The following is a 26,791-nucleotide window of genomic DNA, read 5'->3' on the forward strand; positions in this document are numbered from 1 at the left end:
GGGAGTTCCAGGATTTTGACCAAACGACAGTGAAGGAACGGCCAATATATTTCCAAGTCAGGATGGTGAGTAGCTTGGAGGGGAAATCCCAGGTGATGGTGTCCCATCTATCTGCGGCCCTTGTCCTTCTGGGTGGCCGTGGCCTTGGGTTTGGAAGGCGCTGCCTAAGGAGACTCGGTAAATTACTGCAGTGCATCTTCTAGATGGTACACACTGTTGCCACAGTGCGTCGGTGGTGGAGGAATTGAATGTTTGTGGATGGGGTGCCACATGGACTGAAGTGGTTCAAGAAGGCAGCTGACCACCACCTTCTCAAAGGCAATTAGGGATGGGCAATAAATGATGGCTCAGCCAGCAAAGCCCACACCCCGTGAATAAGAAGAAAATCAAGCACGCGTCTTTGTCCTGGGTGGTGTCAAGCTGCACTCATTCACGAAAGTGGGGAGTATTCCATCACACTCCTGACTTGTGCCTTGCAGATGGTGGGCAGCCTTCGCGGAGTCAGGAGGTGAGTTGCCTGCCACAGGATTCCTAATACCGCACCTGCTCTCGTAACCATAGTATTTATAAGGCTTTCCAGTTCAGTTTCTGTCAAGGGGCGATGGTTTGATTCTCTCTTTTTGGAGATGGTCATTGCATCGCACTTGTGTGCTGTGAATGTCACTGCCATTTGTCAACCCGAGGCTGCGAACTGTTGTCTTGAAAAGGAAATAGTAATTAAGCCGATTTTAAAGTCTGTTACCTCACTATTAATTTCGCTGTACGCCACCTACATTTGGTGCAGCCGATGGTTGAAATGAGGTTTCTGTTCTAACACAGAATAAACAACGTTTCGTATGAATGACCCGAATTTCAAAAGGACAATTAGGGAGGAGAGCTGTAATCTGCTTTCCGACAGATTCCCTGCTGTGCTAATGGTATAGATATCCGTTTACCATTATGTCCTTGCTTCAGTTACTGTTCAGGTCACATGACTTTGTCGGTATTGTTTGACATGACACCTACAAATTTCCCAAGAATAGTAGGCCAGAGCCTTTGAATTCTGAGGCGAGTTAACTCACATCCTGACTCTCAAAATGCTGGACGAGCAGCCCCTCTGATTGAACCCCAGAAGGAATCATGGAGAGAGACAGCAGCATTGCTCACTGGTAGCTCGTTGAAAAGAACTGATTTTGTTGATTCAGGAAAAGAGGGAAGAGTGTGCACTGATGGTACCATTTCGAAGTTCACCTTTACAAAGAACAAAGAAAAGTAGAGCACAGGAACAGGCCCTTCGGCCCTCCAAGCCTGTGCCGATCATATTGCCTGTCAAACTAAAACATTTTGCACTTCCGGGATCCGTATCCCTCTATTCCCATCCTATTCATGTATTTGTCAAGCAGCCTCTTAAGCACCACTATCGTACTTGCTTCCACCACCTCCTCTGGCAGCGAATTCCAGACACTCACTAACCTCTGCGTAAAAGACTTGCCCCGCACATCTCCTCTAAAGTTTTCTCCTCTCACCATACATCTATGTCCCCTAGTAATTGACTCTTCCACCCTGGGAAAAAGCTTCTGACTATCTACTCTGTCTATGCCACTCATAATTTTGTAAACATCTATCAAGTCGCCCCTCAATCTCTATCGCTCTAGTGAGAACAATCCGAGTTTCTCCAACCTCTCCTCATAGCTAATAACCTCCAGACCAGGCAGCATCCTGGTAAACCTCCTCTGCACCATCTCCAATGCCTCCATATCCTTCTGGTAATGTGGCGACCAAAATTGCATGCAATATTTCAAGTGTGGCCTAACCAAGGTTCTATACAGCTGCAGCATGACTTCCCAGCTTTTATACTCAATACCCCTGCTGATGAAGGCAAGCATGCCATATACCTTCCTGACTATCTTATCCACCTGTGGCCTGTGGACCTGTACACCCAGATCCCTCTGTCCGTCGATGCACTTAAAGTTTCTGCCTTTTACTGTATAATTCCGACCTGTATTAGACTTTCCAAAATGCATTACCTCACATTTGTCCGGATTAAACTCCATCTGCCATTTCTCCGCCCAAGTCTCCAACCGATCTATATCCCGTTGTATTCTTTGACAATCCCCTTCACTATCTGCATCTCCTCCAACCTTAGTGTCGTCTGCAAACTTACTAATTAGCCCAGTTATGTTTTCCTCCAAATCATTTGCGTATACTACAAACAGCAAAGGTCCCATCACGGATCCCTGCGGAACTCCACTAGTCACAGCTCTCCATTCAGAAAAACACCCTTCCACTGATACCCTCTATCTTCTATGACCAAGCCAATTCTGTATCCATCTTGCCAGCTCACCTCTGATCCCGTGCGACTTTACCTTCTGTACCAGTCTGCCATGAGGGTTCTTGTCAAAGGCCTCACTGACATCCATGTAGATAACATCCACTGCCGTTCCATCGTCGATCATCTTTGTCACTTCCTCGAAAAACTCGATCAATTTAGTGAGACACGACCTCCCCTTCACAAAACCATGCTGCCTCTCACGAATACGCCCATTTGCTTCTAAATGGTAATAAATCCTGTCACGAAGAATCTTCTCAAATAATTTTCCGTCCACTGATGTAACGCTCACCGGCCTGTAATTTCCTGGATTATCCCTGCTACCTTTCTGAAACAATGGAACAACATTGGCCATTCTCCAGTCCTCTGGGACCTCACCCGTCGCGAGTGATCATACAAAGATTTCTGTCAAGGCCCCAGCAATCTTCTCCCTTGCCTCCCTCAGTACTCTGGAGTAGATCCCATCTGGCCCTGGGGACTTATCCACCTTAATATTCTTCAAGACGCCTAACATCTCCTCTCTTTTGATCTCAACATGATCCAGGCTATCTACACACTCTTCTCTAGATAAATCGACCGCTAAGCCCTTCTCTTTGGTGAATACTGATGAGAAGTACTCATTTAGTATCTCTCCCATTTCTTCTGGCTCCACACACAGATTCCCACCTTTGTCCCTGAGTGTGCCTACCCTTTCCCTGGCTACCCTCTTGCTTTTTACATATGTATAAAAGACCTTGGGATTTTTCTTAATCCTGGTTGCCAATGACTTTTCATGACCCCTTTTAGCCCTCCTGACCCCTTGCTTAAGTTTTCTTCCTACTTTCTTTATATTCTCCACTGGATTCATCTGTTCCCAGCCTTCCAGCTCTTACGAATGCTTCCCTTTTCTTTTTGACTAATCTCACAATATCCTTCGTTCTCCAAGGTTCCTGAAACTTGCCATACTTATCCTTCATCCTAGCAGGAACATGCCGGTCCTGAATTCTTATCAACTGACTTTTGAAAGCCCCCCACATGTCAGTTGTTGATTTGCCCTCAAACATCCGCCTCCAGCCTAGATTCCTCAGTTCCTGCCTATTATTGTTATAATTAGCCTTCCCCCAATTAAGCACCTTAACCCGAGTATTCCTGTTATCCTTATCCACCAGCACCTTGAAACTTACTGAATTATGGTCACTTTTACCGAAATGATCCCCTACTGAAACTTCGACCACCTGGCCGGGTTCATTCCCTAATACCAGTTCCAGTATTGCTCCATCCCTAGTTGGACTATCTACATATTGTCTCAGGAGGCCCTCCTGGATGTACCTTATAAATTCTGCACCATCCAAACACCTAGCACTAAGTGATTCCCAGTCAATATAGGGAAAGTTAAAATCACCCACCACAACAACCCTATTACTTTTACTTTAGTCTGAAATCTCCAACTAAAAGGCGGAACTGGGTGGACTGTGCTGTCTAAATGGGGGGATACTGTGGTCAACACGGAGACTAGAGTTTCTGTTAGTTCTGTCCTTGTTATTTGATTTGTTTTTTTTATTGCGACAAAAATACCCGTACTTTTGTTCCATTATTGATACAACTACCTTCAAATTATTGACGTTAACAATCTGCTTTATTGTCTGTCTGCTTTTCTTCATCTCTCTCTCTCTCTCTCTCCTTCCTCTGTCTCTCTCTCTCCCTCGGTCTGTCGCTGTCTCTCCCAAACGATATTTCTCTTTGATTATCCAATTGTCTATCTCGGATAGAAACAGATATGATCTGTTCTTGAAATTGAAAAAAAGATGTGTTCCACTAATCGTTCAGATGGTTATTTTAACTTGAAATTATAATCATTCAAAATTATAACTGCAGCTTAGACGGAAGCTCAAATGGCGGGAGTTTGAATAATTTCCCACTGAACTTTGGCACATCAGAAACATGAGGCAAATCAATATCCTTTCTATGTGGTGTGATTGTTATTACTCGACATCTCCTCTGAATCTCTGAGATTTCGTGCGCCTTTAAACGATCAGCTTCAATAGTTATGCCACGAAAGTTTAAAATAAACAAATATAATGATGGAAGTTCAACTGGAGTTGGGTCTGACCCAGTTATTTTTTTTCTTTAAATTGCGTTAATCTGTGTAATAATACTCACGCTGAAGAATAACATGGTCAACGTAATCGAATCCTGCAACTGCATCCAGTAAGTCGACAGTTGAATGATTTCCCATCCAGTGGATAATTTCTCACGTGCAACCACAGGATGAGCTTCACCTTTAATTTTGCCCTTTCCCGATAGCAGATCAAGAGCAAGACAGCAAAATAATAGGAACGAGGAAGTCATTTCGCCCATATTCCTTCACCATTCAAGAAAACCCCATACTCGACAATTCCTCAAAGTGTTTACAAAGTGCTTCCAGGGTTTTGGACGCTGTAACATTCCCAGGTTCCTTGCCAAATATCGATTGTTTTCTATGTCAACAACAGTCCCCTGGCATCAATCCTAAAGTTAACTTTTACTGTATTCGACTCTGAAATATATGCATCCCGCCCAGGACATAATTAATTGCACCAGCCCTAATTGTCCTTGACGATATGGTGCTGATAAATGTTGTTGATCTGATGCAGTGCTGATCGGAAGGAATTCCTGCAATGATGAAGGATTGCGGACATCTTTCCAAGCACGATTTAAAGCCCGAGGGCTGATGCTGCAAGGCAAAGCGAGGGTAAAAGGGAGAAACAAAACAAGACGGAGTCAATAGGAGGTGCAAATATGAAAAGTAGAAGCAAGTTCCGTCCAAAAATTATAACAAAAACATGTTTAATAAAAGCAGAAAACTGGAAAAATGGAAGCAGCTCTCATCAACTAAAATTTTAGCACAATGTTGAGTTCGTAAATTTGCAAAGTGCTCGGAGGGATGTAGTTCGATATTTTCGCCACCTGGTGGCAGCAGGAGTGTGTTTTCACTGTCGACAGAATTGGCATCTTCCAGGCTGAACACGATGTTTCACTAACTTTATTGAAAACAAGAGATTAAAGAAAGAGTTTGGGGATAAACAAAGAGGCATCACTTTGCCACTGCCATCAATGCGTTATGGTCCGTTATATATGTTTTATTATGCATTTCCCATTGCATTACTGACGTGGATGAGATATGACATTTAACGTGTGAAGATCACGCCCCATCCATCTGGCGAAGGGCATGTTTCCAAATGATAAAAGCAGGTTTCAGGACTCATATCAGGAAATTCCTCTTCTCACACAGGATGCACATCTACTTATAATGGTGGAGGAAAGTAAACAACAATCCATGCGGGTTCTATGATCTCTGCGGATTTTTATTTTCTATTCATTCATGGGATGGACGTGTCGCTGACTAGGTCAGTATTTACTGCCCATCCCTAATGTCTCTTGAGAACTGAATGGCTTGCATGGCCATGTCAGAGGGCGTTTGAGAGTCCGGCACATTGCTGTGGGCCTGGAGTCACATGTAGGCCAGGCCACGTAAGGGTGGCAGATTTCCTTCCCTAAAGGACATAACTGAACCAGATGGGTTTTTGGACAACAGGCAATGGTTTCATGGCCATCATCAGCTATTTTAATTATTTCTTTTACCATCTGCCATGGTGGGATTCCAGCTAGGAGCAATAAATTTTCTCACAAGTTGGTTGTGTGGCTCTGTGTCTAATGTCTTTTGAAAGTCCATATACACAACATCAACAGTATCACCCTCATCGACGTTTTCTGTTATCCCTTCAAAAAACTCCAGCAAGTTAGTTAAACACGACTTCTCCTTAAGAAATCCATGCTGGCTCTTTCTTATCAACCCATATTTCTCCATGCGACTACAGGGCAGAGCATTACCCTGGATCTTTAGACTAATGCACTAATGACAATACCACCACGCCAGCCCCTCCCCAATGTGAGAGACAGAGCCTTACCACGAAAGACGGAATAGTTGTTCTCATTTGCAACTGCCTTGTGAAGTGACACAGAGCAGGAGTTGGCATCAATTATTAGATCACGCAATTACCCATGCTCGCCCCCAGAGGCCAGTATCAAAGAGGAAAGAATATTGCATCGGTTCTCGGGGACAATGTGACTGGAGAGGCAGTGTGAGCTTCTTTCAATGGGTAACACCGAGTGTGGGAGGCCCAGTGGGAGCTCAAAGGCAGCGTGAGCTTCAGTCAGAGAGAAAACACTGAGTGTGAGCGGCCTAAAATTATCTCAGAGATGGTGTGAGCTGTGACTGCCTGGGTGCCGATGGCCCGCAGTGGATAAACCCCGGGACACGGAGAGTTCCATTCTGCAAGATGAAGCTTCTCAGTTGGGCACCCTGGGGAGTTTGGCTCTTTTACTTCTGTTCTCCTGAATGGAACATCGATGTCCTCATTCTAATGCGGCCTTCGTTTATAAATCCTTCAGTCACCAATACATCTGAGCCGCCCCTGATCCGGATTTGCAGAATTAGCTTTGCTGTGAAGCACTCTGATGTACAGGGGTGGGACCGTTGAAGGTGAGGTAATGCAGCTCCCTGGACGGAGAGTAGATCGTGATGCGGGCATGGCATCCATCAGCTGCACAACGGCGTTTACCACCGTGCATTGTGTGGGCAGCACCAGAATCGTCCCCTGCCCCATCGGCTGATGGCCACAAGTGGAGTCCCATCAACACGAGTGGATTGATGTTTCAATCGGGGAGGCAGCAAACTCAGTGCACAGAGATATACGCTGAGTGACAGATACTGCCACCAATCTCTGCGCGGTGAGGCTGCAGGGAAACAAGCAGGCCCAAAGGATCTGACGAAACTCACGCTGGTTTTTAAATGTCCAAGATACAGGGACCGAAGGATGGAGAACATGAACAGGAAATGTGAAACTGAGAAGGCAATGGTATAAAAAAGATCAGCAATGAAGTGAGTTAGGAAACTTGGACAGAGGAAAGGGGAGAGAAACACGCAAGACAGGATGAGGGAGAGAATAACAAGGAATACATTATGACAATAATGCACCCCGAGGGCAGAGCATGCAGAAACTAGGAAAAGAGGCGTGGAAGAAAGTCGGAAATAATGAGTATAAAAGACCGATGTTAGAGAGATTGCAAAGCCCCGAAAATAGTTTCAGAAATAAAATGAAACGCCATTCCCTTTAACATCACCCATAATTGCCTCATCAGTATTTACATAGTTGCATTATCTGAAACAGGTCTCCCCAAATGCCAATCACTGGAAATTGTCCCATGGACACCTTTCCACGTTATTCTGCTCTTTTACCTGAGATACCGCCAGAGGACGCTGTGGTTACATGCTCGTCACGGTTGCAAACGGCTAGTTTTGGACACAAGCAGGGATTGCCCCGCCCCTAGCCAACCTTTGCTGTTCCCGCTATTATCCACATTGCCTGCCCTATGTTTGTGGCATATTTGAGAGGCGGCTACCTTTTTGTTATTGATTGGATTAACAGTGCAGTGGTGATGCAATCTGTATTTTCACTCTGACAGGGAATTTATCAGAGGAACAGACACACGGAGCATCATGCATAAAGTTCTAGCACTGCTCCTCATCATTCTATCATTCCTCAGTAAGTATCTCCTTTCCTGCAAATATACATTCTATCCGAGGGCTGCAATGTAGTTATTGGTATTGGTGAAATACTAATAATCACGTTCATTGAGAAGGTGGTGATGTCAATGATGGTTAAATCTATAATTTTCCCTCAGAATGGAGCCACGAAGCAGCAGTGGAACAGTCGCTCCCTGAAATGACGGTGGGTGAGGAGAGTAATGTGACGCTAACCTGCACCTTGAAAGGAAGCGATGATCAAACTTATGTGTACTGGTACAGTCAGCACCTTGGACAGTCTCCGCATTATGTTGTTCGCATTATGGGAGGGAATGTGAAAAGAAACCCCGACATCTCTAATCGATTCTCTTCGATTTTTGATGCTAGTGCCAAGATTAGCGAGCTAACAATCAGCAATGCAGTGATCTCTGACTCCACCGGGTATTTCTGCGCTATGGACCCCACAGTGCTTCAGAGATAGAGCGGATCCTGTACAAAAACCCACACTGGGTTCTCCAGTTCTTGCTCAGCAGAGGAATATCTCCCAACAAGAAACAGGATATAAATCCCCCACTGTGACCCTCGTAGAAGGTTAAAAAAATAGAACATTGAACAATTTGTCGCCTCACTTTCCTGCCTTAACTCATGAGGATAAGAGATAAATGGTACAATCCCCATTAATCTTATCTGGGAAAGATGTGCGAACATCACCCGCTGGCACCATCGCCAGCATCACAGCACTAATAAGAATGAAGAGTTGTACAGTCAGCAGGGTTGTGAATCCCTCCACCTCCCCGCCCCCCCACCCCACCCACCCCCCCCCCTCCTCCCAACCCCACCCCCCGGGGAAGTAATACTTACTGAGAAGTAATGCAATGATGGGCAGCTGTGCGGGACAACGTTCTCTGTCTGTTCTTCTGCAGTGCGCGAAACCCTCTGTCAGAAAAATATATATGTATCTCCTGTGCTCTGTGACACATGGCTCTATGCTGTACGGGCTGTTCCCAGGGACACACACCAAGGCAATCATCAACTGTAGCTGTAGGATCATCAACTCAGTGAAAGCCGCTCTTTGGCCTGCCCGAAAGCTGTTGTCCTTTCATTGCAAAGAGTTGTCCCCGACCGAGCGTTGCAGCCTGGCACATTCCACGGTTCAGGACTATGTGCTGAGGGACGCACTAAAGTTTGGGGCAGCCGCCGGGAAGGCGCAATGGGGAAAGGTCGCTGTCTAAGACCTTTCTGCAATATTGCATTGAGAGGTTGTTAATTGTATAGACCCCTCGGGCTGCATGACACACAATGAATGTGTGTAGTGAATGGTACATGCACCACAATTGTGTTGAATCACCTCAGAGTGCAACATTATCAATGTTGATTACTTGAATACCATTGGACTTTTCGACTGTGTGTAATGACCATCTTGAAATGTTTGTAATGTTCATTGATTGTCTTGAAGCACCTCATGACCCATGTGGAAAAGTGGAATATGATTTCACTTTTTGTGATGGCCATTTTGAAATGTTTTATAATGTTATTTCAGATATTTTAGGAAAAAAGTATGGTTTTCCAATTAAAAAATATGTACCCCCGTCCCATTGTTCTGCTGATTCAAGCAATGCCAAATTGCAACAACAACACTGATCTATCGAAAAGCACAGGGGAGGGGGGAAAAAACAAATGGAATCTGTGAGCGGTTTTGCCGAACAGGGGCAGATGGTCAAATAGCAAAATATATTAATGGGGCACATTCCGTTCCAATGCCGCCTTCGTGCAATGGTACCAGGGGAATGTCAGGTTGTAATGAATTAAACGCATAACCCGTAATATTACATAAAGTTGAAAGTTGGAAATAAAAGCCACAGGTACAATTTCGTTGTAAAATAGGTCATTTTAGGATTGGTATCGGAAGTTGTTTTTTCAGACACACACATACATACAGAGTCACTTCAGTGTGGAATATACTTCCCATTGTGTGGAAGAGGGAATTATGTTCTCATAATTTTGGGAAAGGTTACAGGATGGATGAGACAAAACGCATGGAATTGCGTCCCTGGTTCCGAAAGGACATGTGAACGGGAATAAGGCAGGAGTGGTATCTTGTCGTGATAGGCAGTCAGTATGTGACGTGTGAACTCTGCTGATTCCAACTTCTGACAGTCCAAGAACACCGCACAGGTGCTTTATTTTAAAACGCGATTAATAAAGAAAGAGTGGAAATAAAGGCATCGATTGCAAGTTGAAGCGATATTTAATGTTAATATTGTTATTTCTTAATTTTATCTGAATAACATCTTATAAATATTTATTATCGAGCAGCTCACTCCAGGATCACATCCCATTCGATGATCCCAACCTCCCATTCTGCTCAAATCAGTCAAACACTCCCCATTCGATGCACATGGTCACTTGTGTTTGTCTAATTTAGATCAAAGTAGTATTCAGTCAGTTTATGGCCCCCTTTGTGATCGTTGTTCCTAGTTCGAAGAATCAGCGAGTTGCATTGAAATAAGAACAACATCAACTATTAGGTTTCTCTGCTACAATTTAACAGGTCGAAACTGTTCAAAGAAAACACGGTGTGGGCGAGATTCTGTCTAAACAACGTGAGATTTATCTCCTCAAGGGCCCGTATCTTTCAGCTCAACTCAACATCAGGTAGAACGCACTGAGGGAGCGCGGCTCTGCCGATTGTATCTCACATGTGAGAAAAGAAACAAATGTACAACTTGTGACTGAGGACGAGCGGGTGCCGCTTGTCAAATGAGCCGCAAGAATTGGCTACCTTGTTGGGAATAGAATTACACAGTTCTGACGGATAGGGTGAAGGCAAGTTTTGAATTGGAATTTGGAGTCTGTTCCTTATTCGCGCCAAAAAGTTTGCAAATGAAAATACAATACTGATCTTCACAATGCATGAACCATTGTGTGGCGTTTTGTGTTTATGCTCATGTATCTGTACGTGCGTTACTTTGTGTTCCTGAATGTACTTTTGTGCGTTGGTGTGAACGTTTGAGTGGGTGTATTCTATTCCGTGCGTGCGTGTGTGTGTGTGTGTGTGCGTGTGTGTTTGAGTCTGCGTGTGTGTGTCTGAGTCTATGAGCGTGGGGGTGTGGGGAGGGTTGGGCCATGTGCATGTGTGTGTGTGTGTGTGTGTGTGTGTGTGTGTGGTGTGTGTGTGTGTGTGGGGGGGGGGGGGGGGTCTGTGTGTATGTGCCTATGTGATTTTCTGTGCCTGAGTCTGTATGTGTCCATGTTGCGTGTGTGTGTTTGTGTCTGTGTGCGTGTGTGTCTGAGTCTGTTTGTGTCCGTGTTGCTTGTGCGTATGTGTCTGAGTCTGTGGGTTTGTGTGTTGGGGGGTGCGGGGGGGTGGGGGGGGTGTGTCCATGTGCATGTGTGTATGTGTGTGTGTGTGCGTGCATGCGCACGTTTGTATTTGTGTGTGTGTTTGTGTCGGAGTCTCTGTGTGTGTCAGAATCTGTGTGTGTGTGTGTGTGTCTGTGTATGTGTGTGTGTATGTGTGTCTGCCCTCGGTGTTTTTCAGTGTGTGTGTCTGCTTGTCTGCCTTCAGCAATGTTTTTGTTTCCAATGCGCTGCTTGAGGGTCGTATAACATAGAGGATAACTCCCTCTAATCACGTGTTGAAGATTTTTCAGTTCCATTAATTCGTACATGAATATTAAACAAAACTCTCCAAAAATGACAACCAGTGCAGTCCTGGGTGCGCCTCATGTTATCCATTGCATCAAAATGATAATCCTTAATGGGACACATTGGCTACAATAATACATTCACTTTTCATCTCAATGACAGAACGACAGAGAGAGTAAGAGAAAAGGTGACGACAGGGTAAAACTGTGCAGAAGGAGGCCTGGAAAGAAGAGAACAAGACAGAGAGGTAGAGAGAGGGGAGAGAGAGATGGGGAGAGAGACAGAGAGAGAGAGAGAGAGAGACATAGTCTGAGGATATCTTGCAGTAATTAGACACAACCAACACTGATTGGTGATCAACTGGTTGTCAGTTATGAGAGATCCGCATGTCCTGTCCCAGAATCCAACCTCTGCTCTCCCAAGAAGTGAAACTTGCTCCTGATCTAAGTGTGCTCTTTAATGTCGGATTAAAACGATCAACATTCCGAAAATGATGATGATGCATCCGTCCGAAATCTAAAGCAGACACCAAGTTTTCCCCATATTCCTTACTGTTCCCAATGCCTGGTGATTTTAAGTACATTTGGACAGTATTTGCTGCATGTGTTATGTTAAGTCCTGAATTCCGAGACTTCCCATGTTCATGCTACAGGAACGAATGCCCTTGGCTCAGTCCCTCAGGACCCGCCTGAATTAATGGTTCAGGAAGGGCAGGCCATCATACTGAACTGCAGTTACTCCACAAACAGGTACTTTCTGCTCTCTCTCTCTCTTCTGCTTCAGTCAACATCCAGGGGAGGCTCTGAGATAAATATTGAAGAGATATGGCACGGGAGCTGCGGGGTGCCTGCCCAGATTTCCCGGACAGATTTCCTGCTCCCTTGGACAAAGAAAGTGTAACGCCCCCATTCAAAGTCCCTTTTCAAAGGGGCCTTGCCTCTGACGCAGCCGTGTATCACTTTATCCTGTGGCTCACATTGATACAGGAGCTCAGTCAGCCTGTGCAAAAAGCGGCAAGGCGCCCTGACATCCCTTAACTGATCCACATCTGGAGACTTGGTTGTGAATAAAAGAGATAATCGAAACCAGCATCTAAAGTCCAGTCTGGCTGGATGACTGGTTTCTGCACCCTGGGCGATAAGGAATTATAAACAAACCCATGACATCCTGTATACAGCCTGTGAGTCGGTATATTTTTACTTTTCAAATATATACTTTCTTGATAAAAGTTGCAAAAATACTTGACGAAGCATTTCGAATTGAATGACAGAAAATGCCATGAAATTCAGCCTTTCTTCCAACAGACTGCTCCACTCTGAGGTGCCTCAATGCAATTGCAATACTCTCGATAGTTACCATGTACGTTCCATGTCAGGCATACAGCCCAAGTGCAAAACATTCGGAACTGACGATTACAGAAAATGCCATAAAATTCAACATTTCTCCATACATCCTGTTCCACCCCGAGGAGCCTCAATACGATTTTAACAGTCTTGATTTTCTCAATGTGCATTCCCTGTCAGGCACACAGCTCAGGGATCCTATAACAGTTTGCTAGCGCCCCGTGTTCTGTGAGCAGCAATATTAATTGGAGCCTCTGGCACTGACAAAATTAAATATTTCCTTTCGCTTCTCCCGCCTCACGGACTGAATCTGTTCATGGGCGAGTAAATATATTAACAAATACTACTTCACGTAGAGTTGGCTGTTGTGAGAGAATAACGTCGGTGTTACTTTTCGTCTTGCACTCACTGGGACAGACCCAAGAATACTCAATTTCAAAGGGAGCTGCACTTTGCGCTGCATGAGAATTTCAATTTCACTTTCTTTCCCTTTCCTGCTCGCCACTCTGATGTCATTAATCGGAGAACAAAAGCGTTGCGAGCTGATTGGATGACTTGAAGCGTAAAGCATGTGACAATTGATTGGATGTCAGCTGCCGTCAGAGGCGTCAGGAACGAACCAATGGGCAAAGAGGCCGGATATTACACAGGCTCCCGCTATGCCTTGACGAGAATTTTTTTTTAGGTGAAATCAGCCCTCTCAATTTCGCCATCATCTCTCCGTGAAAATGTTGACTGTTACATTTTACTCAATCGTTACAGCTGTGGCTCTCCTCACGGGTGAGTTCCGAAGTTAATTAACTCTGCCTTTCACACCTGCGTTGTACGTTGCATTTAATCGGTCAGTCCGCAGAGAACAGAAATATGCACATATTGATCAGAAGTGCAGAAAGCAATTCGGATCGCTCCTAAACTTAATCCTGGACACTCTGTTGGAAACTGGACGTGCTCCTAAATCCCCCAGCCCCTCCCCCAATCCTGTTCACACTCGCACAAACCCCCCACACCCATACCCACACACAGACGCGCGCTAGTGAATGAGAGTGGAACACATAAAGAGAAATGTTAGGCAGAGGGAATCCTCTACCCTGGATCTAATTTTTACTTCAAAAATCCATGACTAATTAGAGTGCGGATCATTTAGAGTTTGTCTTTCACAGCACAAGTGCTGGTGAAGATGGCGCTGAAGGTTCATCAAAAGACATTCTATTCATTAGACGAAGAAATTTCCCCTTGCATTCTACGCTATGGTGAAGATATTTCTGTGTAAGACTTCGAATGTAATTCTCAGGCGTTGTTTTGGGGGTAACCGACTGTTAATGGATGAGACACAGAGTGAAGTGAGATTGTTTAATTTAATATCTCCGGGGTCTCTTACAGGACATTGTGGAGGAGACTCCGTTTCACAGACACCGGCTGAAGTCTCAGTAATTGAAGGAGATGATCTTCAGTTGTTCTGCAATTACACAGTTACAAACAGCGACGTTGGTTACCTGTTCTGGTACCGCCAGCATCCCAGCGGTTCCTTGGAGTACTTGTTGCAGAGGAGCAGATACAGCGGGAAAACAGAGGGTTTTCCAGAGGACCGATTTTCAGCCAAGCTCGATGAATCTAGCCGAACCGTCCCGCTGGAAGTCTCTAAGGCACAGCTGAGGGACTCCGCGGTGTATTACTGCGCGCTGAGACCCACAGAGATACAGAGCTGACTGAAGCTATGCAAAAACAGTCAGAACGTCGATCGACAGATCAGCGCGTTAGGGGATATTGTGAACAGTGGGGTGGTCTCACCTCGGACCCTCATTCGTGATGATATCTCTTACATGTAATTAGAATAAATGAATGATTGTACTCTTTTTAAAATGATTTTTATGAATAACAAAATATGCGAGTACAGTTACTAATGAGAAAGGCCTTCACAGAAAGACATAAACAACAAAGTAGCATTTTAATAGGGAAACACAGAGGCGGGTACGATATGGAGAGCGGGGCGCCTTTGCTCAAAGATCAGTGGCACTGGCGCCAGTAGAATGGGAAAAAAATGAAAGTGAATGTTTGCGAATGTGAGTTATGTTTTGCTCTTCATGGTGCAGATCATAAAGGGAAAAATCTGCAAGCTGAAGCTGTGAATTTCCAAACTTCAATCCAACTGCTTGATGTCCTGGTAAGTGTTATACAAGGCTCGACATTCAGCATTGATGCATTTTCCCACGAACAGACGCTGGAGATGATCCCATTGATAATCTGATGATCGGTTTTCATCTCATATCGTGTGTGCGTAAGTGGTGGAGGGTGTGAATTTTTGTGGATCAGGCGCCAATCAAGCGGTCTGTTTTTTTCCTGGATGGTGTCAAGCTTCTTGAGCGTTGTGGGAGCTGCACTCATTCAGACAAGTGGGGAGAACGCGCCCTCACCCCCAACCGGGATGTTCCCAACACTGTCAAAGGATTGGCACCTAGGTACCACAAACTGACAAAATGTGTGTTTGAATGGTCACAATATCCCCCATTGTCGTAGGAGTCGATGACATAAGCTCATAAGGAAAGTTAAAGAGAGACCAGGGGCGGCATTTATCCCGAAGAACTGACATTATTCACTCTCTGCTCAATTTCCGCCATTGTTGGTGATTAGAAAAATTATTCACCGTTACTGTGGAACGTTCAGGATAGATCAGAACTGTCTATGCAAAATGCACTGCTGCATGCCATTAACTATATCAGTAAGAAAGACGGATAACTGCACCGTTCACTGGTTACAGTGAACCCTCTACTACGATTTCCTCTCGCTCCCTCTAAGCTAACATTAATATGTACTTTGCGATTAAAATGTTCGAAGAAAGTAAGGATCTTATATTTTTCCTGTAATTAATAACCTGAAGAATCTTCATTTAACCATTTGAGATGTTGCTGCACAGACAGTAACTAGAGCAACTCGTTTTCCGTGATGATGTGACATTGTCACAAACGGACATGACGTGTTGCGGAGTCATTTCCTGTCTATGTGTGTGACAGGTTTAAATAGCTCAGTCTGCTGCGTGGGTGGTGGAGAAGGGGTCTCTGGCCCAAATGGCCACTCGCAGACAATGATGTATCTCCCCGTGTTGTGAGTCTGGTTTTGGACCTCTCTGTGCTGTGTAAGTACATGTGGAATCAGATTACAAAATACACAAAAATCAGTAATGGGTCCGATTAGTGACATTTGTACCTGTTCAATTTCTCTTCCAGCCGACAGCGTTGGCGACGATTCTGTGCATCAAGACAATCCGCTGAGAACCGTGAGGGAAGGTAATCCGGCCACACTGAACTGCACTTTTACAACAGCGGATACTGACCCTTACCTTTACTGGTATCGGCAATTTCCCGGTCAGAGTCCAGTGAACGTGCTGCGTATCACCACATACAGTACCTCTCCAGCCGACTTGGCCAAGCAGAGTTACACAGCAGAGCTGAGCACAGAGGGGAGCGCGGTTTGGCTGAGAATTCCTATGGCGGAGTTGTCAGATGGAGCCCTGTATTACTGCGCTCTGAGACCCACAGCTGCACAGCTCCGTGCCTGCCCCGTACAAAAACAGCAACACTGCCTGTAATTAGAGCAATGCCCGCCTGGTCATAGTCTGTATAGGGTTGTTATTTTCTGGAGAAGAGATTCCCACAGGGAATCTCCCATCAGCTCAGAATAGAAGAGTCGGATTTCAGTTTCTTAAATGAGATTACTGGGCAAGGATTAATGGGTTACTTAACCGTATACTGTGTTTTAAATTTCAAGATGTCGCTATTCACTGCACATGTAGTTTCCAGTACTGTCTGGCATGTCACTGTCACAGACAGCTCAAAGGAAATATCCCCCCTGTGTATCTCAGTCTTACACTTAATTTCTCTCTCTCCCACCACCACCACCTCTTTTTCTCTCTCTCTTCCCCTTTCTCCTTTCGCTTTGTCTACTTGTTTCTCTCTGGGTCACCCTTTTTCTCTCGATATCACTTTCCTCCGATCTCACTCTCTCCTCTCTCTTGAGTTATTCGTTCCTTTTTTTCATTAAGTTTAAAAGTGAAGTAATTCCTGGAGGTGATGTGGCCCATTAATCACATGTCCTGAATTAGCACAAAGAGATGGAAATTTCTGACCTAATTCAACTGTGTTTGGGGTGACAATTCTTCAGCGAATGGCTCATAGAACCCGGCTGTGGGCAGGAGAAGCTTCTCACACGGCATTGGAAAATGTATGACGGCATAGGTGGGTCTATGTGGTATCTGTATGTGGGTGTCCAGACTCATGCAGAGACGAACACACAGAGAAATACATAAAAGCACGTCCAGATGCACACACAAAATCAAACACGCACTCTGAAGTGCACAAACTCAAACACACGTGCACAGGCTTACAAGGACATGAAGAACCATACATACACAGAGAGATACGTGTCTATAGAGAGATCAATTAAAGGTCAAACTGTCTCTCAGATGAGTTAGGGATCAAACTGTCTCCCATGATCAATTAGAGATCAAACTGTCTCTCAGATCCATTGAATATCAAACTGTTCCTGAGATCAATAGGAGATAAAACTGCCCCTCAGATCAATTATTCATCGAAATATATCTCAGATCAACTAAAGATTAAACTTTCGTCGGATCTATTAGAGATCAAACTGCCTCTCAGGTCATTTAAAGATCAAAAACTCAGATCAATTAAAGATAAAACTGTCTCTGACAAATTCGGGTCAGAGGAGAGGAACAAACGGAAGCTGTGGTCGGGGATGCAGCAGGTTGAAAACTGATAAAAGTGCGCGGCGGTGATCAGCTGCAGCCGGAAGTGTTGGAGCGGAAATAGCGACGGTTGAAGCTCCAGATGCCTGTGAGCATCCTGCACCTGTTCACACATCAAATGATTGAGAACAAATAGCGCGGGAGGGGCAGGAAGGGAGCAGAATCATAGAGAGTTAGGGGACTGAATGAGGACTCCGCTTACCGTATCTGTGTCTATTTGAAAGACCCATCCCAATCGCTTTTCACACCTCACATTTTCCACGTTGTTTTCACTTTTCAACTTATAACAATTCCGTATTGAAATTTACGACTGAATCTTCTTCCCCCATCATTTCAGGCACCGTATTCCAGGTGGCAACACATACAATGTAATAAATAAAACGGATCATTCCACCTCCATTGTTTTCATGAAAATCTAAATGATTGGGTTATTGTATCTTCTGATGATGGAAAAAATTGCGACCTACTCTCAATAAAGGACAATTTCTAGCACATCATTCGAGTCTCCCTTCTGCCTTCTTTGTTACGAGGACAAGAATCCATGTTCCCCTCGTCTGTTCGCATAAATATTCCTCATCTGTGCTACCAATCTGATGTACAGCGTCCGCACTTTCTCCAAACCCAGCGATGATTTCTACAGATTTAACATCACGTCCCAACATAAACATCAGCTGCAACAAAGGCTGTGTCTAAACAGCTCCAATTTATACTTTTGGGGAACATTGGTGGCTTGATATGCATTTCTTTAAACCCTGGGTCCAATCAACGGCCGCATCCGAACACGGGTTGAGCCGAATTCACCAGCGGAGGGCGCCAAGCTCAAGCAGGGCGTCACTAAGTCACGTGGTGGAAACGCCAAAGCCAATAGGGAAGATTTCCTGAGTGAGGTCACAATGAGCCTGGCCCCCTGCAGCGTATGGGTGGAACAATGAGCTGAACAGAGCCTGGTTTCGCTCTCTCCTTCTCAATCCTTGGCTCATTCCATTCACATTCATCGAGCGAGATTCACTCAGACATGTTTCTGATAATACTGGCGGTGCTGTTGGACAGTAAGTACTGGATTTAGTTAATCAAGGCAAAATAGTAGATTATTATACAGAGATTGCGCGAGTAAGTAATACAATTAACGATCAGAAATATCCAAATGATGGACAGTTGGATGGATAGGAGGTTCCAGAAACTCACACAGCTACAAACAAATTTAGAATAACACTGTTAAACCGCTTGATATTTCATTCCTCTACCTCACAGGCGGACTATGCGCAGATCCAGTAACTCAAGCCCCGGTTACAATAATGGTGTCAGAAGGGGGTTCGGTGCAGTTAGACTGTGAAAATACAGATCGGGACATGCAGTACATGCAATGGTATCGGCAGCAAACGGCACAGCCACCAAGATGGATTATTACCAATGTCTTAGCACTGAAGAAAGAGACAGTTTCAGGACGATATCTGGCGGCGGCTGACAAGTCTCAAAAGAACGGTTACCTCAACATAAGCGAACTGAGTGTGGAGGACGGGGCGGTGTATTACTGCGCAGTGAAGCACAGTGTTATATCACAGCAAGAACCCCGTACAAAAACCTCAGCGAGCATTTGCAGCTTCAATCAGCTTCCTTTTGTGCCTTTGCCAACGGGAACGGTTTGATCCCGGGTTGCAGAGAAGCACAAGAGACAGGTTTATTTAACGCACTTATCCTTGCCCAAATCCACAGAAAAGCAGTATTTGGATTTTTTTTTTAAATCGTGGGATGTGGGCATTACTGGCTAGGACAGCATTGGCTACCCATTCCTAAACTGCCGTTGTTCAAAGCGTATTTAAGAGTCAACCACATTGCTGGCTCTAGAATCACATGTAGGTCAGGCAAAGGCGGAAGATTTCCTTCCCTAAACGACATTAGTGAACCAGATGAGTTTTCACAAAAACCGGCAATGTTTTCATGGTGGCGCTGTTGGACATGGTCATCATTAGACTTTCAATTGAATTCATATTCTGCCATCTGCCGTGGTGGAGATGTGAACTCGGGTCCCCAAAACATTAACCTGGGTTCTCGACATCACCAACACAGCACGAATACCACCGCGCCATCGCCTCCAAACCGGCGTGTTTAACTCCAGACCGCCATTTATACGATAAATAGCTCCGAACTGACCCGGAATATCGATTTGCCAACATTGGCAATGAAAGCTCTCAGAAGTGCAGCTCCTGTAGCTGATAATTAGGGCTGTTCTTACAGAACCGTTAGCTCAGGTGGACGCAGGGCGGATTGGTGGATGGGTGGATTGATCAGTTTATTCTACCTATTTCTACAAGCACGTTGTTTAATTTTCCTTGTACATGTCATTATGTTAATTCCATTCTTGTTTTGACAGCTACTCCTTGTCGCTAGGTTAAAAAAAATCAGATGCTGGTTTATCAGGAATGCAAGGACAATCATTTTGCTTCACCATAACTCTACTTTCGCTGCAAATGAACTTATATTCCTGTACCGGCAATTCTCCAATCGAGCTCCCGAGCATCTCGTCACCATATTCAGTGAGGAAAGAGTTCAGAAAATATTTAAAGTATCTGTGGACCGTGAGAAAGGCCCTGCCACTCTCACCGTTCACTCGGTTCAGTTCTCAGATGCTGCTGTGTAGTGCAATGCGGTAAAACACGGGGAGGCAAGGAGGTGAGGAGATTGTACTAGAACTCACTCAACATGGGGACTGGTGAGAAAATCAGGACACGCGCTTTAGAAGCGAGAGTAATACAAGACAATTCAGCAAAAAATGTAATTCATCATCCGAGTAATTTAATGGAATGAATGTATTTTTATGATTTACAATAACATAACATACAGATTAATCCTCTGCACAAAAAATAAATGACATATGGAAAGGATCTTTCTTCTTGTGGGAGAATCTAGAACCAGGGGTCACTGTTTAAAAATAAAGGGTCTCCCATTTAAGGCAGAGATGAGAAGATTCTTTTTCTCTCAGAAATTAGTGAGTCTTTGGAAGTCCCTTCCTCAAAGGGCAGGCGAAGTGAAGTCTCCGAATGTTTTCAGAGTAGAGGTAGATCGACTTTTGATAAACAAGGGAGTGAAAGGTAACCCGGGGTAGGTGGGAGGTTACAGTCAGATCAGCCATGACCTTATTGAATGGCGGAGCAGGCCTGAAGGCCCGACAGGTCGACTACAGCTCCTGTTTCCCATGTTGGTCTCTACTTGGCATCCTGAATTTTGATTAACACCTTTCTTTAATGATTAGGGTGCTCGCATGCTTTCCATCCTTCCGAAATAAACAATCACAGCATCATCTGTTGCGGATTTATGAATTTATGAACAAGAAATTAATCTATTTATGCAAATGAACATGTACTGCCTTAATGACGTAGGCACGTCAGAAAACAGGCAAATAATCAGGGAAAGAATGCTAATCAGTAAATGTAGCAGAAGCATAACAATTAAAAGAGTGAACTTACAGTAATAATAAAACAAAAGCTATAAAAACCATTATAATGCAGCAATATCATGCAGCAATATTCGAGAATAAATTGAGAGTCGTTGTCTTACACACGAGATTCCACTGGATGGCGATCCAGGGCATTCTCTTTGGAGAAAATTTAGCAAGCGTCAGTTCATCGCTCTGACAGGTGACAGCTGGGGATTACAGGAAATATTTTGGCGCCGCGACACGTTACTGCAAACAAAAGTATATATAGGGCAAGAATCGATAGATCAATTACAAAAGGGACTTAGAGATGGGTGCCTGTAAATCATTGTATTTCATGGTCCAATGTCACTGCGTAGTCCGAAGTAAAAGGTTATCACAATGAGAGAGAGAGATAGACAGAGGGAGAGAGACAGGGAAAGATCAGTCCATCTTTTCGTGACCGAATGTTTTGGTTATTATTGGCCACAACTTCAAAGTATCTGGGAAATACCTGGACACTCAAATCCCTTCAATCCACTACAAGGGTCAGAGTGACAACCCTTTCTGGCAGAGAGTTAAACATTCCCATTGCCCTCTGTGTAATTCGTGTTTCTCAAATCACAGCAGCGACTGCACTGGAAAGGTGCTCCCTTAGGGTGGAACGTGCTTGCTGACACCCTGAGTCTGTAAACGGCGGTTTCTCTTTCCGAGTGAGATTTGATTTCAGGGGTAAAATTTAGTTGGCCCCTTGTTTTCAGGGAGGCCGGTAAAGCTTATTTATTTAAACTTCCTTCTCTTTATTTCAATCCTTTTTCCTGGATTGGGTTGATGATGGGATTACAAGGACTCTGTCTCCGCGATTCTCACAGATTCTGTCCGTTCAACTGGACACCCGTAATTTGCCGGAAACAACAATCGGGAATTTATTGACGAGACCCTGACGGAAACTGGCTTCCTGTTCAGAGAGGACCAGTGGTCGAGGCGCCGAAGTCAGTCATCAGCCTGATCACCACTATGAAAGATTTTCACTCATTTGCCTGAAAGTGCAACCCTGTGTTTGTCGAATTTTTCAAACTCTGTATTCACCCCCTGAGTTACTTGTATTAATTTCCATGTGTTTTACAGCGCCGAGGAATCTTATATCAAGGCTTGATTGACTCACCAGAGAGGCAGAGATAGGCACAAAGAGACATTGAGAAAGTCAGAGACAGAAAGAGAACCAATCAGAGAAAGAGAACCAATCGGAGAAAGCCTCCACAATGAGAGTCATAGGGACCTTCCTGAAACATCATAAAAAAACACAACACTCAAAAAAAGGAAGTGAGAATCACTTGCAGAGTTATATTAATTAATTTTAACTCGCATTTTTACTAAAATCGACCTTCAAAAATCTATTTGATCACTATTATTTAATTTTTGGATTTTGATGCAGTTTCTGTGTCTTCCTGTATTATTGAACAACTCTTCCCCATCGCTCCTGTCCATTTGCTGTAGTCTTTGACCTCGGCCTGTTCACAGCGTTTATTTGATCAGAGTGTGTTGCTGGTCAGAGGCAATTTATACAAAATGAGCAGAGTTCACCAGGTAGTGACTGTGATCTGTAACACAAACACCAAGTAAGAGTTCCCCCACTGACCATTTAGTTTCAGAATGTTTCCTTAATCACAGAATCACCCAGTGCAGAAGCGGCCCTTCGGCCCATCGAGTCTGCACCGACACGTGAGAACCACCTGACCTCCCTACCTAATCACAATGATCAGCACTTGGCCAATAACCTTGAATGTTATGACGAGCCAAGTAATCATCCAGGTACTTTCTAAAGGATGCGAGGCAATTTGCCTCCACCACACTCCCAGGCAGCGCATTCCAGACCGTCACCAACCTCTGGGTAAAAATGTTTTTCCTCACATCCCCCCTAACCCTCCTACTCTCACCTTGAACGTATGTCCCCTTGTGACTGACCCTTCAACTCAGGGGAACAGCTGCTCCCTATCCACCCTGTCCATGTCCCTCATAATCTTGTACAACTCGATCAGGTCGCCCCTCAGTCTTCTCTGCTCCAGCGAAAACAACCCAAGTCTATCCAACGTCTCTTCATAACTTAATGTTTCATCCCAGGCAACATCCTGGTGAATCTCCTCTTCATCCACCCCACCCACCCCCCTCCTCCCCGCTAACAGTGCAATCACAACCTTATTATAATGTGGCGATCAGAACTGCACACAGTACTCCAGCTGTGGCCTCACCAAGGTTCTACAAAACTCCAACATGACCTCCCTGCTTTTGTAATCTATGCCTCGATTGATAAAGGCAAGTGTCCCATATGCCTTTTTCACCACTCTACTAACATACCCCTCCGCCTTCAGAGATCTATGTACACACAAGCCAAGGTCCCTTTGTTCCTCAGAACTTCCTACTGTCATGCCATTCACTGAATACTTCCTTGTCAAGTTACTCCTTCCAAAGTGTATCACATCACACTTTTCAGGGTTAAACTCCATCTGCCACTTATCTGCCCATTTGACCATCCCGTCCATATCTTCCTGTAGCCCAAGACACTCAACCTCACTGTTAACCACCCGGCCAATCTTTGTGTCATCTGCAAACTTACTAATCCTACACCACACATAGTTATTTATGTCATTTATATAAATGACGGATAATAGGGGACCAGCACAGATCCCTGTGGCACGCCACTGGACACTGACTTCCAGTCACTAAAGCATCCTTCTGTCATCACTCTCTGTCTCCTACAACTAAGCCAATTTTCAATCCACATTATCAAATTACCCTGCATGTGCATTTGCCTACTTTATAAGCCTCCCATATTGAACCTTGTAAAAGGCTTTGCTGAAATCCATATATACTACATCTACTACACTACCCTCATCTACACACTTGGTCACATCCTCAAAAAAGTGAATAAAATTTGTCAGGCATGACCTCCCTTTGACAAAGCTATGCTGACTATCCCTGATAAAACGTTGGCTCTCCAAGTGGAGATAGATTCTCTCTTTCAGGATATTATACAATAGTTTCCCGACCATTGAGGAACAACTGACCGACCTACCTAATCCCATTTACCAGCACTTGGCCCATAGCCTTGAATGTTATGACGTGCCAAGTGCTCATCCAGGTACTTTTTAAAGGATGTGAGCCAACCCGCCTCCACCAGCCTCCCAGACAGTGCATTCCAGACCGTCACCACCCTCTGGGTAAAAATGTTTTCCCTCACATTCCCCCTAAACCTCCTGCCCCTCACCTTGAACTTATGCCCCCTTGTGACTGACCCGTCAACTAAGGGAATCAGCTGCTCCCTATACACCCTGTCCATTAGTTCCCTCTTCAGCCGTCATTTCAGTAGCCGACTACTCTACTGTGTGTTGATGGCTCAATTCTGACATTAATATTATTAATAGTCACGGTCTCAACATCAACAACATCATCAACAGTGCATTAACAATAACACCTGGGTTACAGCAGTGAGGGGGGGGACTAGAGTTTAACTGGGAAATAAATACGTATTGAGAAGTGAGTTAATGATGAGGAGTGGTACAGTATGTTTCCAGATGATAATCTTTCTCTCTGTCACCCTGCAGTCCGGGAAATCCTCTGCCAGAGCAGAAATACCGAGCTCCGCCCTGCTGAACTGCTGATCCGAACAGTGCCAAACAGAGAACAGCGGCAGCAATCTGTCCAATCACACAGGGCAGGCAAGGCGGGTGAGAGGGACGGCAGCAAACGGAAGCTGTGGGCGGGGTTACAGCAGGAAGTGTCGTCACAAACCCAATCCATCTCTAAGTATCTGAATTCATTAATAATGTCACCTTCGAAAATCATATAATTCTGCCTCTCGATAAGAGCTGCTGTACTTTCACATTCATTCCATATAGGGAGAGAGCAGGGTGACCACAGACGTGTTAGGATTATTCAATAATGAAGGAAATCTTCATTTGCAACCTCGGATAAAGCTGGAGCTAACTCGATGGACAGCGGGGATAGAATAGTTCTGAGCTGAAATATAAACAGGTATCAATGATCTGAAACGTTCAAACTAAAGACTGGCTGAAGGAAATGTCTGAAATTATGGGTGAAGGGTGGAATCAGCGGGGGAGAAACAACAAATCGAAAGGGAAAGGCATCCAAGGGAAAGAAAGGTGCGTTAAAGCTCCTAATGCTCATTTTTATTAGGTGTGCGAGTTATAAGCTAAAATTTCTGGACCATTTAAAATTAGAGCCAAAAGCAGATATTTCTCCCCCCAGCGTTAGCACAGATCTGTGGATTTCTGGATGAATATCTCAGGTCAACAGGATGCGCAGTTAAAATGCCTCATTTCTCTGTGAGGAACAGATTGGGCTTGCGGAAGTGACATCAGGCCAATCAGATCTAGCGATCTAAGCTCCTCCTCTCGTATGTTCATCAGGAAGTGACGTAATACAGCCTCATCCAATGCCCTCAGCCGTACATTGTTCAATATTCTGTCGGTTTCTGACACACTTTTTGTCCCGTGAATCCCGGAGCAGTAACAATGCGGCTCTCCGTTCTCGCTGTGGTCTGGGTGACATCAATTCTCGCTAAGAAACTTCACACTTTTAAAGGGATTAATTTCTGCAGGATTAAATTTGAAAAATAAGGAATTCACGTTAAACAAGTATCGGACCTGGGCTAAAGCATAGTAGAGTCATTATCAACAGTTCTGGTCTCTTCCTTACAAGAAGGGACACACAGCACGATGGAAAGGCGATTTACAGAGATGATGCACGAGTTGGGAAATAATATCGATCAGAAAGCAAATTAAAGGCTGGGGTTTCAGTCTCTACTATCGACAAGACGAATGGGTAAGTTGATTGGTGTCGTTACAATGATGAAGAATTTTTATATCGTGGACGTGGAGAGGATGGTTCCACTTGTGGAGGATCCCAATACATGTGACATAAATCAGAGCGTCACAAAAAGATCCAGTCCAGTCCAGTTGAACGTTTAGTCGCTGATTCCCACTTTCCTTAACCGTGTGTTCCAGATCTGAGCGATTGAGATTCTGTTACTCAGCGGCAATCGTCACTCACACAGGCAGAGGCAGAAGATGTCGCTTTAAACTGCACCTATACCGACGATTCTTATGACTTATTCTTGTACCGACAATACCCAGGCAGACAGCCCGAGTTTGCAGTCCAGAGGGACACGAGTGGCGGTTCTGAATTTAAGGCCGATTTCGCTCAGGGCCGGTTTTCTGATACAGTCCAGCAGTCAGACAAGTTGTACCGATTGACCATGTCGGGGCTGCGGCTGTCTGACATCGCGGTCTATTACTGTGCACAGAGTCTCACAGCGATGGGAACGAGTGAAAGCCTCGTACCATAACAGCGGCAGGCTTCTGGGTCACAGCTGCTGTTTGTCGAGGGCTGTTTATAATAGCGATTCAGGCACTGACACGTGAATTAACTCCTGTGCGCGCAGACCCGAACACAATCCACATCAACACCATCTAAAATCATCCACATCGATTCCTGACTCACTCTGATTATTACATTATTTGCGTGAGGACACAATTGGTTGCTGTTTATTTGGGGACGTATGGCAACCCGCCACTCCCATTGAGAATGGAAACGTTTGCAGGTGGCCTGGATCTAGTTAGATCCGTGCACCGCTGTTACACAATGAACGCGAAGATTTTTTTTGGTTTGAAATATCAGTCTACAATGTAGAAAGAAGGACGTCAGGTGAGGGAGATCCCAGTAATTTTAAAACATGTTTAAACACTTATCAATGTCA

The 26,791-nt window shown here is 44.7% G+C and overlaps 1 protein-coding gene and 1 gene segment (V, D, J or C); one reads left to right on the forward strand and one right to left on the reverse strand.

The window, feature by feature from the left end:
- LOC144697096 (uncharacterized) overlaps nt 1-26,791 on the reverse strand; it is a 470,203-nt gene that overhangs the window by 429,426 nt on the left and 13,986 nt on the right. The window lies entirely within an intron of this gene.
- Nucleotides 16,020-16,427, forward strand: LOC144697858 (T cell receptor alpha variable 38-2/delta variable 8-like). The segment is given in 1 exon segment: nt 16,020-16,427. A coding segment is annotated over 1 exon segment (408 nt).

The sequence above is a fragment of the Cetorhinus maximus genome, chromosome 23 (assembly GCF_964194155.1).
Source record: "Cetorhinus maximus chromosome 23, sCetMax3.hap1.1, whole genome shotgun sequence".
Classification (NCBI taxonomy): Eukaryota; Metazoa; Chordata; class Chondrichthyes; order Lamniformes; family Cetorhinidae; genus Cetorhinus; species Cetorhinus maximus.